Source organism: Phaseolus vulgaris, chromosome 4, assembly GCF_000499845.2.
Source record: "Phaseolus vulgaris cultivar G19833 chromosome 4, P. vulgaris v2.0, whole genome shotgun sequence".
Lineage (NCBI taxonomy): Eukaryota > Viridiplantae > Streptophyta > Magnoliopsida > Fabales > Fabaceae > Phaseolus > Phaseolus vulgaris.
The window spans coordinates 47,200,364-47,217,503 of NC_023756.2; the positions used below are offsets into that span (position 1 = coordinate 47,200,364).

A 17,140-nucleotide genomic window follows, 5' to 3' on the forward strand; every position below is an offset into this window, starting at 1 on the left:
TGATCAGTGTAATCAAAATAATCTTATATAAAAGGACCCTAAAAATACCCATCAAGTAGAGAAGAATCAAGACAATTAATTAATCACCTACATGCCACTTTAGAAGGAAGCTATATATGCTGATTTCTGAGAGAGACTCAGAAGTGCCAACCTCATCATCATCCTCGGCATATATAGCGTAGCACACACTAATCTCTTTTTTAATGGAAAGAAAGTTTCATCAAACATCTATAAAAAAATGTATATTTTATGCACCATAAACAGTAAAAAATCTGCATACATAAGTTGCAGCCAACCTTGTGGCGCGTGGCTACTGATTAGAGTCTTCCAATACAGCTTATTTGCATTTTAAATGAGAGACAATCGCTTTCAGAGATAGTCTCCAAAATTATTAAAAAATGTAATCATTATTGAGTTAGAAAAATGAAGTTGAAGGGTAGAGAAAGGAAGCATAGAATCTAGGCGTATATATATAACTTAACATTGAAATCTATACACAATCTGATCCAGCGATGCAATTATTCCTCAGTTCTGCTAGACGCTTAAAAGATAGCACACGAGATCTCTGATTTTCCAGCCACAAATTAAGTGGAAGCAGTTCTTCCGGGATTTGCCAAAAAGCCACAAAGCACAAGAAAAGAGAGGAGAAGAAGCATGGATGGCAGTTATTTTGGAGAGCCAAACATGGGAAATGAAAGAGTGAGTGGCTCTTCTTCTTCTTCTTCTTCAAGAAAAGGGAAGAAGAACAATCAAGAAAAGCCAAAGCAACCACAAAGAGGATTAGGAGTTGCTCAATTGGAGAAAATCAGATTACATGGTCAAATGGCCTGTGGTGCCTATCATCCTCCTCTGCAAGCTCCTTACCCTTCTAACTTTAACAATGTAAGACCCTTTTCTTCTTTCTCAAAAACTAGCAATTTTTACCCTTGTACAAAGTTCATCTTCAAAGATACCATCCAACTCAAAAACTATAGCAATATTTTTGGCTTGGATTCAGAATTCCAATATTGGGAGGTTTTGTTAATTCCTTGTCAACAACATGCAGGAAGATCCAAGGGTGCAAACACCCTATTCATCAGTACCATCATCATCTTTTTCTTACTCCTCCTCATCTACATCATACTCAGCTTCATATGGCTTCCAACCCAACATTGTGGTATGTGTAGTTTTGCCTTTTCTTTTTTTTTTTTTTTTTTTTATCAGCAAATAACAATGAAATTAAATAAGACCACTTCAGGGGTGGTCCAACCCTTATACAACAAAACAGATTTTCTCAAAGAGCCTTTCCATCTACATATCAACCAAAAGACCTCCTACTCTCTTTCCCATCTCAATCAATAATAAAAGAAACCCAAGAAACAACCTTTTACATAAAAACTAAACAGAATACATACATACCAAGGGTTCAAGACACCAATCAGAGAATGAGAAATTAGCTGACGGTATCTTTGATGAGATCCATGACCAAACCTTAATCTGTGTTAGAGAGAAAATTTCAGTGTGATCAACCACTCCACCTTTAAATAAACAATTATTCCTGTGCCTCCATATCTCACTAACCAACGCAATCCACAGGTTTCCCATAATAAGATTAACTGAAATAGGTGCATCCAGAATCTTAAAATGTTCAAAATGAGACCCAGGATCCATACAATCCACTGATCTTATTCCTAACCAGTTATAACAGAGATTCCAAATTAGCCAAGCAACTCTGCATTCGCAAAACAAATGATTTGTTGTCTCCTCTGACCTCCTACACAAGCAACACAAATTACTCTCGATCTCAATTCCTCTTCTCTCTATATTAACCCTACAAGCAACCTTGTTTTCAATCACTCTCCAAGCTGTGACTTGAGCTGAGGGAAGCGCCTTAATTTTCCAGAAAAATTTATACCTTCTTAAGTCTTCCTCACTACCTTCTCCCCTTAAAAACCCATAAGCGGACTTAACTGAAAACTCAGTTGAATCGCTATCCTTCCAAACCCAACTATCCACTGTTTCTGTCTCTAGTGTCTTATTAGAGATCAACTCTAAAAGTTGACTTTCTTGCTCCTCTTCCCAAGCGAACAGACCCCTTCTCCACCTTAAGTTCCACTTCCACGTCCCGTTTTCCCACAATACACAATCACATAAAACTGCCTCCTTATTAACAGATAAAGAATATAGCCTTGGAAAAGTGCTCTTCAATTCTTCTGAGACAATCCAATTGTCTGACCAAAACATAATCTCTCTCCCGTTTCCGACCTCCAAATTCAAACGATCTTCAAACTTCCCTCCCCAATCCTCAGACCTCCAGACCTTCCTTAAATCTCTCCACCACAAAGAGACCTTACTTTTATTATCTCGCTGCTCCTTCAAACCTCTCCATCCTCCATACTTAGATTCCAATACCTCCTTCCACAACCCTCCTGCTTCTGTTTTCAGGCGCCATATCCATTTTCCCATCAGAGCCAAATTAAACTGTCTGACATTTATAATACCAAGCCCTCCTGCTTCCTTAGGTTTACAAACCTTATCCCATGCCGCCCAGGCAATTTTCCTTCCATCTGACCCCCATCCCCACAAAAAATTCCTCTGCAGACTCACAATCTTCTTTAAAACAATAGACGGAATCTTAAAAAGAGAAAGATAAAACAGTGGTATTGACGACAAGACTGACTTAATTAAACAAATCCTCCCCGCCATCGAGATAAATCTTCCTTTCCACCTGCCTAACCTTTTCTTTACCCTGTTAACCACCTCATCCCAGAACTCACCCCTCTTATGACATCCCCCTACAGGCATCCCCAAATATTTAAAAGGAATGCTCATTACCTCACAATTTAGAATTTTCGCAAAGTGAAGAATCTCCGTCTGCTCCACCCCAATCCCACCAAGTCTACTCTTGGAAAAATTCACCTTAAGACCAGATGCCAATTCAAAACAGTTCAACATAACCTTTAAATTAAAAACACTTTTGCTCTTTGCCTTACAAAAGAACAAAGTGTCATCAGCATACTGAAGCATATTTACTTTTACCGACTTATTTCCAATCTCCAAGCTCTCAATCAAGTCCTTCTCTACTGCAGTTCTAGATACCCCAGCTAACCCTTCGGCCGCAATAAGAAACAAGAATGGAGCTAATGGATCACCTTGTCTCAGCCCTTTCTTCGGAATAAACTCCTTAGTAGGACTCCCGTTTACGAGAATTGACATCGACGCTGATTCCAAGCAAGCTTTAATCCAGGAAATCCACTTTTCACAAAAACCAAGCTTTCCTAGCATATAGTATATAAAATCCCACCTCACAGAGTCATATGCTTTCTCATAATCCACCTTGAAAAACACACAACTTTTCTTCTTCCTTTTCAACTCTTCTAAGGTTTCATTGGCTACCAGAATACTATCCAATAACCCCCTTCCTTGAAGAAAGGCAGATTGCCTAACATCGATAACTTTACTGATCACTTTTTTCAACCTGATAGCCAAAATCTTCGAAACTGTTTTATACACACACCCTACCAATGAAATCGGTCTATAATCATTAAGCTGTTGCGGATTATCATTCTTAGGAATCAAACAGATGAAAGAAGCATTTGAACCCCTAGGCCACTTACCATTGACCATAAAATCATTTACTGCTGAGATAAAATCTTCCTTAAGACAATCCCAACAAAACTTAATGAAACTGAAATTAAAACCGTCAGGACCAGGGCTCTTCGAACCATCACAACTCCAAACAGCATTTTTAACTTCTTCTTCAGAGACAACTCCGACTAGAGACTCATTATCTCCTTTTGATAACGAGGAGAACTGAACATTATCCAACCTAACCACTGGCTCGGGCTCCCCAACGAATCTAGCCTCGAAAAACTCCCTGACCTTATTCATTACCACCTCCTTCTCCTCACACCATTGACCGTTCATTTCTACCCCGTTAATCCCGTTTCTCATTCTCCTCCATTTCACCGATGAATGGAAAAACTTTGTATTTAAGTCACCTTGTTTCAACCAATTTTTCCTTGCTTTCTGTTGCACAATCGCTTCTTGTTTAAATAAGTTCTGACTTTGTTCAGCCAACAAAAGTCTCCTCTCCTCCCGCCCAAACTCATCTAAAAAACCTTCGTCATCTCTTGAGTCCAACTCTTGAATTTTCTTTTGTAATAAGATACCTTCTTGATTGACATTCCCAAAAACCTCTATATTCCACTTCTTCAAATCAAGCTTTAACTTCTTCAATTTCTCCTTTAGTACAAACATCCCTCCTCCCAACACTTCATAATTCTGCCATTTGCTCCGAACAAAATCTAAAAATCTTCCATCTCTTTGCCACACATCTAGACTTCTGAAAGGTTTCGGCCCCCAATCTACCGATGTTGTTTGGAGCACTATGGCACAATGATCAGAAACTGATCTACTGAGGACTAAATGTTTACTGTTCGGCCATACATCCAACCATTCCCTTGAAACAAGAATCCTGTCAATTCTGCTCTTAATCGTACCATTCGGCTTGTACCAAGTAAACTTTCTTCCAACCATCGGGATATCCAACAATTCTGTACTTTCAATAAAACCATTGAACCCCTTGATTTCTCTACTATAATCTGATACTGAAACTGTGCTTTTTCTCTCCTCCTTCCTTCTAATTGAATTGAAATCCCCAACAACACACCACACCCTGTTTTGTTGTCTCTTCCTGATCTCACTAATCTCCTCCCATACCTCATTCCGTGCTTTCAACGAACCGGAGCTATACACATTCACTATCGTAAGTTGTACCCCATCTCCTGCTTTCCAAACTCCTTCAATAACCGAATAAGCTTTTCCATTAAAAAATCCCGTCATATCAAAACTGCTTCTTCTCCACATAGTAATAATTCCTCCTGCATTATTAACTGCCCCATTCTCTAACCATTCAATTTCGTTTGAACCCCACAAATAATAACATAGCTCCTTGCTAATCTCTGAGCACTTTGTCTCCTGTAGGCATACCATTCCAACCTCCTCTTTTCTAATCAAGTCTCTTAAGTATGTTCTTTTCGTGCTTCCACCAATCCCCCTTATATTCATACTAATTAGACTCATCATCTAAAACATTATTCTCCATCTGACAACATCTGTAGTCCCGACTCTCCAAGGTACTCAGTCTATTTAAAACTACCTCTTCTTCTTTTAACAACGTGAAACCCATCTCCTTACCAGATTTCCACGCCCTCTTGATTTCACCCTGTTCATCTTTTAATCTCAACATTTTTCTATATTTTCTAACATCTCTAACTGAGATAGAAATTTCTGACCTTAAACCCTTTAACGAATTTGACTTAGATAATCTTTCAACCAACGGTGACTTTCCATCTCTTAGAATCGATATATCGCCTACCCCTCCTCCGATATTGTCCAACAACCTCCCTACCGGACAACTAGCAGAAATTAACTCCATCCCACACATCTTATTCTTTGGTGTAATTTCCACCACAGCTCTATCATCAACATCCGTGACCATTGCGCCCCGTACTAGCCCCATCGTACTCATCTTTTCCGTAACTTTTGTTGTCTCGTCGTCTACCTCGCACACAACGATCCCTTCAACGTCCGCAATCATTGCACCCTGTATTGACCCCTCCATGCTCAACTCTTTCGTAACTTTTGTTGTCTCGTCGTCGGTCTCGCACTCGACGGTCTCTTTGCTTCCTTGATCAAACCTTCTCAACTCACCTTCTTCCTCATCAAGCTGTCCAGCCTCTTCGAACTCGCGACCACCGTTCACCTCCACGTCGCTGATTCCATTCGTATCACCGCCCCGCTTTGAGCTCTCGCTGGCGCCACCCCCCGCGACGCACCATGGCGTTCCAGGCTCGCAAAAGCCAGTACCAGTGTACGCCGTCGCCTGCGTTTCTGGAGCGACCCGTGCTCCTTCACCACCGCCCATCACCGTTCCCACGTCGGTCGGCGCTCCAGACGCCGTGAATTTCTTCCCCGCGTCGCCCACCTTCGACTGTGATTGAGAAGGGATGCCGACGACTTTCTCCACTGCAGCTAGCTTCTCCGTCGACGTCTCCACCCTTTCTTCTCTCCCTACCTCTCCGTCGCACCCTCGAAAGTCATCGAGGATTCCGCCGCCGCCGCCTCCGCCTTCCACCATGTTCTCCACTCTTTCCATTCCAAACCCTAGTTGCATTGCCACGTCAGCAATTGGGTCTGAAATTGGGTCTGAAATTAGGGTTTCCCCTACCCAACTTTCTGCACTCAATTGGGCTTGAACCGGCCCACTGCAGATTAGGTCATCTGCCCATCCCCCAACAATATTCCCAACTGTAGCCGTTCCACTATTATTCTCTACTAATATATTATTTTGTGCCTCCCTTTTTTCCAAGTTGATAATCCCCTCTTTCCTTGGTTCCAACATACTATCATTGTGACTCTTTCCAACAGAAATAATTCCTCCATTAATGCATGTTCCGCCTTTTGAATTTTCTCCCTCTTCTGCCGGATACTGAACAGTCGTCTCCTCCCTTCTCCTCTCTCCTTGTCTACCATCATGATCTGAGTACTCAAACTCTGATAAAACTTCACCTATGCTGGAGTCGAATTGTGCTTCCGATTCATCCTCTGAAGCCACCCCCCACTTGTGAAATGGAAATCCAAGTGAAGAAACAGGGAAAATTTCTTCCTCGAAAAAAACCTGACATAACCTATCATTTATCTTCATTGATTTCGCCTGACTTACCTCCATGCCCAAAGGGATTCTAATACACAACCTTGCATATTCTAACACCTCCTTAGAAATTGTTCTTTCATCAACCTCTACGAGCTTGCCTAAAAGAGCCCCAATGCGTTCAAAACATTGGTTGCTCCAAAGAGCCAACGGTATACCCCTGCATCGGAACCAAACTATCTTCTCAGAGACCGCAAAAGAGTCATCCCATGGAACAATTGACTCAAAAAATCCTTCAAACCATTCTTTGTTGTCTGCAATCAACCTCTTAATTTGTCCCTCTTCTTCACTTGATAGTAACACAAACATTCCTCCTAAGATTCTCACCCTTACTGAATTAAAACCTCCCAAAATAAAATTCTCTTTGATTTTTTGCACATCCGCTGCCCTTAACATTTTCCCAATGAAGCATCTCTCCAACCAAAATGACGTCTCCGCATTAACTCTAACATGTGGCAAAACAACATCTTCTTCCTTCTGAACGCGACCTGCTTTTCCACCCATAACTACTTGTGCATAAGAGCACTGTTGATTCTTCTGTTTCCAGACTTTTCGATGTAAAGTCGGACTCCGCGGAATGTGCAATAACTTCTCTCGCCTTCTGTATTTCGGTTTGTTTGCCTGAAGCTTCCATGTACCAATCCAAATGGAATCAAGCTGTTTTTCCAAAGCATACTCATCCTTAACTTCATGAAATTTGACAAAACCGAAACGTTTTTTCCTGGCATTTAACTTTCTAGAAATGAAGACGTCTACAACCCTTCCCCAATGTTGAAAAACTCTCCATAAATCTTTTTCTTGAAAATCATTTGGAAAATTAGTGAAAAAGAAAGAAGCTTCTGCCATCACCCTCAAACTTCTCCCACTCTCTCTTCGCTCTCTCTCCTTAAGCCTCCAAGTTCTAATAAAAAATCGTTGAGTTTGTGGATGTTCATTGTGCTATGCTATCCAAAGAAGAGGTCATGTAATTTTGCTTTTGACCAAATTACCTGCGATAAGGATTGGAATTGATTGCTGGTGAATGACAATAAAACTGTAGCAGACTTTTGCCTTTTCTTCAACCGATCCCAATTCATTTTACACTTCTGCAGCCATAATTATAGCTTTATTTGTACATATATGTTTTACTTTTTTTTATCAGTAAAAAATAAATCAATTATATATCAGCAAGTTCACCAAAATCCAACCTAACATATATTCGTTTTCGTTTTTTCTTTATGAGTGAACATCTTCCACACATATTTTCATAATTGTCAGTGACTAGCTTCGACTGAAATTGTCCCCAAAGCAATTTGATCAAGGTGGTTTATTTGTCTAATCATTGTTTTATTTTCCGGGAAATGACTCATTATAAGAAATATTAATGTTAGCCTCCCAAAAAACTCATACAAAGATTAAAAGAGAGACACTAAAGGATAATTAGAGTGAGTTTAGTGTTTTTTTTTAGTTTTTATGTGAATTTTTTGGAGAGTCTAACATCAATATATCAATATTTCTTGTAGTGATTGACATGGTATATATATACGTATGTTCTTATTATTGAAAAGTATATGTATGTACAGCATAACCCTAGCAATCTTCTCTTTGAATCTGAATTAATTTTCTTCTGTATATATGTTAGGTTGGATTTGAAAGTGCTAATTAGGGTTGGAGGGGGGTGTTCTGCTAATTGAAAAGTATCTGGGTTATAAAAAGTTATCGAAAGAACCAAAAAAATGTCATTCAAATAATCTTTTTCGTTACAGTTTTGCTGATTACTTTGACATCTAATGTTGCAAAAACGTACAAGTAATAATTCTTCTGCTTCCAACATGTCCATGTGAGTGTAGTAACACACATACATATATATTGAAAGAGTGAGTTTGGATCGTGGATCTTGAAATTGGACAACACTGTTTGCCTGTGCAGATGTCCCTACCCGAATATGAAAGAACAAGCATTAGATATGGAGATTCTCAGCCAACTAATACTGCAAGGTACTTCAACCTTTCAGCCCTATTAGACCCTTTTCGTAGTAAAGAGCAAATGTGTTCATTATACTTGTTGTAAAGTCGTGTCAGTGGTTGAATCACTTCTGAAGTGGTTCTTATCCTGAAATGATTTTTGATAAAAATAAATTTGTTGGGTTTTTGTTCATCTTTTTTATTATTTATCATGAAGAATTTATAGGCTGATGTATATGTTAAATTCTTTGCTGCAAACCAGATGGGAACATGCCAATTCCACTGCTCAAACGAGACCTTTACTTAACCTATATGTAAGGAATCCTTTTCAAGTTTTCTATCTCATTTGATATACCAATTATGAAACATATATTTGGCTTAGCACCCAAAAACAATAGAATTCTGAATTGTGTTGGTTTGTGTTAATTATATAGGACTCACAACACATAGATACCAAGAAGCATAGAAGTGGCTCAAGCAGTCAGAACTCTGAATCAAGTGACACTCAAGAACCAGATTTGGAGCTAAGACTATCTCTTTGATCTGCCACTGGAACAGTGGCAATTCTAGTAATTGTAATGCTTTTATTTACAATTATGAATTGCAAAAGCACATGAACAAGCCAATGTGTTTGTTTTAAAGTTTCATTGGGGATCATACTCTTGTGTCATGGAAGATATAGATTCACTACTCTTTGCATAAAAGCAATGCAAACTTCTCTTTTAACGTAAATCATCAAAGAAACAAAAGAGAAGTTATTTTTTATGATAGCTATCTTATTTATTAGATTATTGCTATCAGCTAGTTATTATTAGTCTGCAGAATCTTTCATGAATTCCAAAATCTGTCTTCGTTAATAGCTAAAATGCAAGGTTGCATGTGACAATTGGTACTGAAATGAGAAGGGATTGATCATGAAGAGATCATACAGAACTGAGAAATATTTTCTGCATTTTCTTTTCTTCAACCAGTATTCACCAAAATTATTTTTGTTTCAATTTTATGTTTAAGAACATGATACTGTAGCATCAATCAAAACTAACTAGATGTTAAATTCTTTTACAAATATTTTGTCACACTAACATGCACACTTTTTCTATGGCTGTTGGATACTTTTTCCAAATATTTGTAAAAGAAAAAAAATAAGATAAAAGAAATGTCATATAATTTCTCTGTAAACTAATTTTGTCTATAAGTAAGTTGAAGTTAAACTTTTTGAAAAAGTTAATACGACTAAGTTTTTATAAATTAATTTATATAAAAAATTAATATCCCTAAAATGATCAAAATTTATTTATTCTTTCTTTGTTTGATAAAAAAATATAAAAAATATTTTTCTTTTAAAAAAAATTACTTTAATTTGTTTTCTTATTTCAATATTTTAAAGGTGTTTACAAGGAATTGTATCTAACCATATCCTCAAGTTAAATTTCACTTAGGTTGTATCTCCCACAAATTTAACTTTTATTTGAGAAGTCTTAGGAGTAAAGTGGATTTCATGGGAACTTTATTTAGGTACAATTGAGATATGCATTTTTAGTAGTCATGTTGATTAAGAAGCTTATGCAAGCACAACATAAAAATGGATAGAAATTTAATCCAATCAAAATATTTTCACTTAAACTTAAGTGACACAAAAGTTAAACTAAATATGCAAAAAATATTTTATCAACAAAAATAAATAAATAAATATAGTCTATTTTAGAGGTGATATAACCTTAATATAAGACCGACTGAACAACATCTCCATCCAAAACCGTCCAACAATCAATCAACAAGAACTAAACTATAAGCAACTTAAACTCCTACCACACAAATCACCACAAAAACAAACTCCTCTCAAAGACACAAAGAAACCATGTCAACCCACCTAAAACTGATAAAAATATTAAATCGAGTACATACAAACTAGAAACTAAAAATGAGGTACCAATCACAGAAGAAAAAACACACTGAAGGAACTTTATAAGAAACTGAATACTAAACCTTCCCTTGTGTCAAGGAAAAAAGTTACAAGCTAATCTAATCCTTCAGCAGCATGATTTTCTTGATTCATCTGCGGTTAGTTAGGTGCATATAATCTGGAGCTGTGTTGTATTGACTTAGAAATATTAATCACTGTTTAGAAAAGTATATGTGTCTATCTTCGGATTGGCAAATATGTGTATATAATAATTGAGTCTTGAAATTTTGTTCTCCAGAGGCACTTTCGTTGACAACAACAAGAAAATTGAAACACTGTTCATGAGATGGAGTTTCTGCTTCTAATCAATGCATGTCCCCACCCAACAGAAAATTGAAAAATGTAATGTGTAATCTACAAAACAGTATGGAAAAATGATGTGTTTGTGAAGGGAGGTTCAAAGTGTTCGTCAACTTGTTGAATAATGAACTTCTTCTTTCATGAACTGATGATGATGACTAATGATATAACCAAGTGCAGATAACAATAACTGTTTGCCATCAAATTTCTGCAGAGATTCACATCAAAAGTCTGATTCAGACAATTGTAGAGAAATCCGTTTCTCACGTGTGTGAAAATGGCAAAGATTAGGCCACGAACATAGAAAATATTATCTTCAAAAATTGCTGAGATTGTGTAGAAATGTTTGAACACTTGTGTATGTTGTTTATGGGTGTAGATAGATATGAAGATCTTAAAGTAGGGTGCTTTTAGAAGATTTTGGTAACAGGTAACATATGTCCAGAGTGTTAAAGGTATGAATGAATGAAATTGTAGAGGCAAATGATGGAAAAACAGCTGTATTAATGTCAATCAGTGAAAAGAATAATGCAGACAAAATAGTTAAAAGAGATCACTCCAAGTGGATCCTATTAGATCAAACATGAATCATCATAAAGCCTATATCTTCCAATTCATTATTAGTGCTAACTCCATTTTTATTCTATATATATATATATATATGCATATCTTATATATGCATATCTTCCACATTATTTTCAAACAATCTCAACTTCAAATTTTGCTTTCACATCAAATATATACTTTCCAAAAGATATATAAATAAAAAATTGTAGAATTCAGTTTCCATTACAAGAAAATCATGAAATAGAAAATAACTTTCAGAGATAAAAAATAATTAGTTGTTATGTTGGAGATCCCACATCGACTAGAGATTAGAGTCTTTCATTGTATATAAGTGGGTGCAAACATCAACCCTATGAGCTGGTTTTATGGGGTTGAGTTAAGCTTAAAGTCCACTCTTTCGTTTTGAATGTAAATTTTACTTTAAAACCTGGTTTAAAAATATTGAATTAGACTTAAAAAGATATTTTTTAATAAAATTTGATTTGTAATATAAAATTTTGAAGTCGGATTCCTAAAAGCTTACCAGGTAGAGTGTTAAAAGTGGAATGACAAATTTATTTTATTTTTTAAAAATTTAATACACTCCACAATTAAGCATTTAATGCATTGACACGTTTTTTTTTATTTAAATAAAAAGATAAATAGTTTAGATTAAAGAAAAAAGAGTATATATAATTTAAAAAATAATAATTTAGAGTATATATAGTAAATATTTGAAACAGGAAATAATATTAAAAAATCAAAATTAAATTACTTAATATTTAAGGATTTGAAATCATAAAATAAAAAAGGAAATATATAAATATGAATGAAAAAATTTAAAACAATTAACCATTTAAAGAAGTAGGAAAATAGGAAAGTATTAAATAATAATTAGGTCGTGCATCACAAGAAGGGAGAATTAATAAAAATATTTCATCATATTTTAAAATAAAAATGTGTATTTATAATATAAACGTTGCAAAGATTATATTTTTCATCTCTAATAAAAAAAAAACACCACTATATAAGATAAGGTGTCATTGGAATCTATAATAAGTTAATTCAGTTCATCATATATATTTAAGTCACGTGAAGTTAAAGAAATTGTATTTTTGTCGATTATGAATCAAATAAAGTTACTCACTATGAGTAAAATATTTTAAATATTCAATTTATTTTAAAAAATTTACTGACTGTGTATTTGATATTTGAATTGGGCTGATATTAGTTACAAAAGTATGAAAATTATCATTTTCAATTTAAAATTATTTAGAAATGTATATTAAAATTAATAAGTAAATCTACCTAACTCACATTAATTTATTCTAAGTCATGTCGGATTATAAAAATTTAAATTCATCTCCACTCTTAATTAAATTATTGGTGAGTCAATTTTTCCGAGTTAGGTACACCCCAAATTTTAAAAAAACGTGAATTTTAAAGCTAGTCACAATATTAATTATATAAGTATTGACTAAGTTAATATGTAAATATAATTAAATCATATTACTTTATTATAAAAAAAAATTGATCAAATACACTAAATTTTGAATTTATAATATCCATCTTAACATTAACCTTAATGACATCACAAACATAAAAGGTAGTGTCAATTTTAGCATCAACGCGATTAATGCCACATTTGAATCAAATACAATAAAAAAAAATTTAATTACCTTTTTTGTCCTTATATTTATAGTCAATTTGGTACGGTGGTTTTTAAAAAATTCAATTTGGTCCCTAAGTTTTTTAAAATGTATTCAAAATGGTCATTTCTGTTAAATATCACCGGCGTTAAATGGTGCTTATGTGGCAGACACGTGTAAGTTACGTGGATTGTGCTTACATTACTTTGGTGAATACTGAATTAGGGTTTAGGTTATTCAAATTGGGGATTTTGAATTTCTGATTTAGGGTTTCTGATACGAGGATTGCTCCCCGGGTTGGATTCTATGGCTATGGTGCGCTTCCCTGCTTCGATTCCATTCGGAGGTGTGCTCTCCTCATTCGATTCTGTGATCCCTACATCATAAACAACTCTGTATATGTTCTCTAAAAGTAATAAAAAACAGAACCACTCTGAAACTAAGTCAAAAATTACTAACCTTATAAAGGAGCAACCACAAAATGACACCACGGTCTGGATCGCAATCGCTGCCCCTTCACCACCTTTGGACCGCACCACATAATCGCTCCTCCAAATCGACCATGGGAACCCAACTCACCATCGTAACTCACAATCACACCATAGAATCGAATGACGGGAGCACACCTCCGAATGGAATCGAAGCAGGGAAGCGCACCACAAAATCCAACCAGGGGAGCAATCCTCGTATTAGAAATCCTAAATCAGAAATTCAAAATCCCCAATTTGAATAACTCAAACCCTAATTCAGTATTCACTAAAGTAATGTAAGCACCATTTACGTAACTTACACGTGTCTGCCACATAAGCACCACTTAACGCCGTTTGGTGATATTTAACAGAAATGACCATTTTGAATACAATTTAAAAAACTTAGAGACCAAATTGAATTTTTTAAAAACCACGGTACCAAATTGACTATTGACTATAAATATAAGGACGAAAAAGATAATTAAACCTAAAAAAAATTTCACAAAAGTGAGACTTTTAAAATGAGAAGCATCAAGCATTAGATAGAGTATTTAATATTATGTTAAAAATTGTACAATTAGTAAATAATTTTTTTTACTTAACAACCCAATAACTCAATAGATATTATGTAATATGATAATCTTGTAACAATAAATTCTTTCTTTCTTAAGTAGGAGATAACAAAAATTAGTGCTCATATATCTATTTGGGTTTACCTACAATTTATAAAAAGTAAAATTTTGTTAATAAATTTATTTATTAAATTATAATAACAATTGAGTATTTTTTAAAGGATAATATATATATATATATATATATTAAAGGTGAAAAAATATTACATATATATAATCGTTATTTTTAAAAAGAGAAGTTATTTTATTATTTTAAAATAAAAATGATTATTTCATTATTTATTTTATTAAAATAAATTTTGATTTTTTAAAGATGAACAATGACATTCTTTTCTTTTGAAAAACAATTACTAGTATTATAATAACTATTGAAACAAAAATACATTATTAAATTATAAAAGGATTTTTCTTAAAAATTATTTAATAATTTTTGTATTGTGTAGGTGAATTTTGATTGGGAAGAATATTTGCATTTAAAAAAATATTAATTTAAAGAATAAAATTGTAAGAAATTGGATTTTTTTGTTTTTATTCAAATTTATTTAAATTTTTTAAAATTCAAATTGTCAATTTTAAATAAATAATTGTTATATTTGTTATATTTTAATATTATAAAGGATAAAATTAGAAAATGAGATGTGTACACCAAAGGAATCTCCTTTCTATATTGTTATATAAATAAATATTAATATATTATTAAATTATAAAAATATTTCTATTAAAAAATATTATAAAAATAAATATTTTTTTTAATTTTGTTGTATGTAATTGTTTTTATTATGTAGGTGGTTTTATTTGAAGAATTATTTGTATTTTAAAAAAGTAGTTATTCAAAGGATAAAATATTAAAAAATAAATTTTTTTTTTTTTTCAAATTCAAAATTTTCTAAATTTTTAAAAATTGAATTTTTATTTTAAAATTAATAAAATTTAAATTTATTATATTTTAATACTATAAAGTATAAAATTAGAAAATAAAGTGTAAAAAAAAGGAAATCCCTTTCTGTATTGTTATATATCATTATTAATATTATTAAAAATGTTATTAATATTATTAATAATTTTATTAATATTACTATTAAAAATATTAATATTAATAATATTATTAGCATTATTAATATTACTATTAAAAATATTAATATTAATAATATTATTAACATTATTAATATTATTAATATTCTTATCATATTAATATTATTAATATTACTATTAAAAATATTAATAATAATAATAATAATATTCATTCACTAATCATAATATGATTAAGAAAAAAATTTAGTGTAGTAGTCAAATGTTTTATATGTATTTTGAGACCTATATGTATTTTGAGAACTATGTTCTAGTAACGATGTACTAATTAGCTATCAAGATTTTAGCTTTAAAACATAGATAGTTAATTAGATACCAATTTAGAAACTAGTTTATAAATTTTATTAATAATATAAGTTGCTTTAGACATCAATAATTTATTTAATCTCTAAAATAATATCAATATAGTGACTAATTATTTTTTGTCTCTAAAATTGATTTTTATTTAATGATTTTTCTTGTAGTATATGTAAAAAATTGATCAGCAACAAAAAAGATATTGAATAAATGGATCATTTGGGGTGTTCCAACGTTTTACATACGTAGCAACTATCTAGATAGTTCAAACTATAGTCACCCTCATACATCTCCAAGTGTTTTTTTGCTGAATTATGATGTACTGAGTCGATGCCAACCCCTTTATCACATAGTTTCCATATGTTAGAGGTTGTTGGCATTCAAAGACTAAAGGGCATAGATTTAATGTTCCAAAGTTAACTAAATGTGTCATCTTCTTCCCCTACAATCATATTCCTAATTTTATGAAATATTGACTTCATTATGTATGTGTTATTGTCGTTATCTTTCTAGATTTATGTATCGTCTTTACTTATATCTAGTGTGCACTCTCCCAACTCATTAATAAATTTTTTACCTGAAGTTTTTTCCATTCAAACTACTCTCTACGCCATTTAACTTCCACACTCAAATTCCATCACAATAATAGGCCATATCCCCTAATTTAGTTTCCTTGGCACATGAATTAGCAAACACCCTAGGAGTTTTCGATGAGGGGAGTCTTACTAAGTCAATTGTCTTCCCATAAAAGAATCTTATTTCCTTTTCCTCTACACCAATATATGTTATTTTCAAACGAGTTTTGTTTTTGCCTCTTCTGACATACCTTTCTTAGATCTCTCCACCACCAAGATTCAAGATTTTTTTTTATTATCATCTAAACTTCCTTTGAAGCCATATTTTGAATCTAGTACTTTTTTCCATAAACCATTTGTTTTAGTTCCTAATTTGTGTATCCATTTTCCTAATAAGACTAAGTTCAACATTTCTAAACCTCTAACACCCCTCCTTTTTTAGGTTTGTATATATCACTCTAATTCACTTGTGCAATTTTCCTTGTGCTATGTGCTTATCCCCAAATAAAGTATTTCTGAATTCTTTTGATTTCATTCCTCACTTTTGATGATACCTTAAAAATTGATAAATAAAGAAGGGTAATGGTTGTGATGACAAACTTTATCAGTGTAACTTTACTGACAAAAGATAAATACTTTTCTTTCCATTTTGCTAGCTTCTTTTTTAACTTTTGTATCGTATCATTCTTGAACTGACTTTTCCAGTGGTTTCCCCCTACTAGTACTCTTAGATATGTAAAAGGGATGTACATCTTGCTACAGTTCAACAAGACCAAAAATTTCTCTATAGTTTTTTTTATCTATTCCAACCCCTCCCAACTTAGTTTTATAGAACTTGACATTCAATCCAAATGCTAATTCAAAGACACGATGTATACTCTTTATGATCAATATATTTTAAGTTTTTACCTTACACAAAAATAGTGTATCATCTGCAAAATGTAACATATTAACATCAACCCCTATTTTTCATATATTTACT

The 17,140-nt window shown here is 33.3% G+C and overlaps 1 protein-coding gene across 1 annotated transcript; it reads left to right on the forward strand.

The window, feature by feature from the left end:
• Positions 1–455: 455 nt before the first annotated feature.
• Positions 456–9,407, forward strand: LOC137838110 (protein SPEAR3-like). Its single transcript, XM_068647341.1, has 5 exons — positions 456–882; positions 1,046–1,156; positions 8,603–8,670; positions 8,900–8,951; positions 9,072–9,407. The coding sequence occupies exons 1-5, from the start codon at positions 655–657 to the stop codon at positions 9,177–9,179; spliced, it is 567 nt and encodes a 188-aa protein (XP_068503442.1). The 5' UTR covers positions 456–654; the 3' UTR covers positions 9,180–9,407.
• Positions 9,408–17,140: the final 7,733 nt, after the last annotated feature.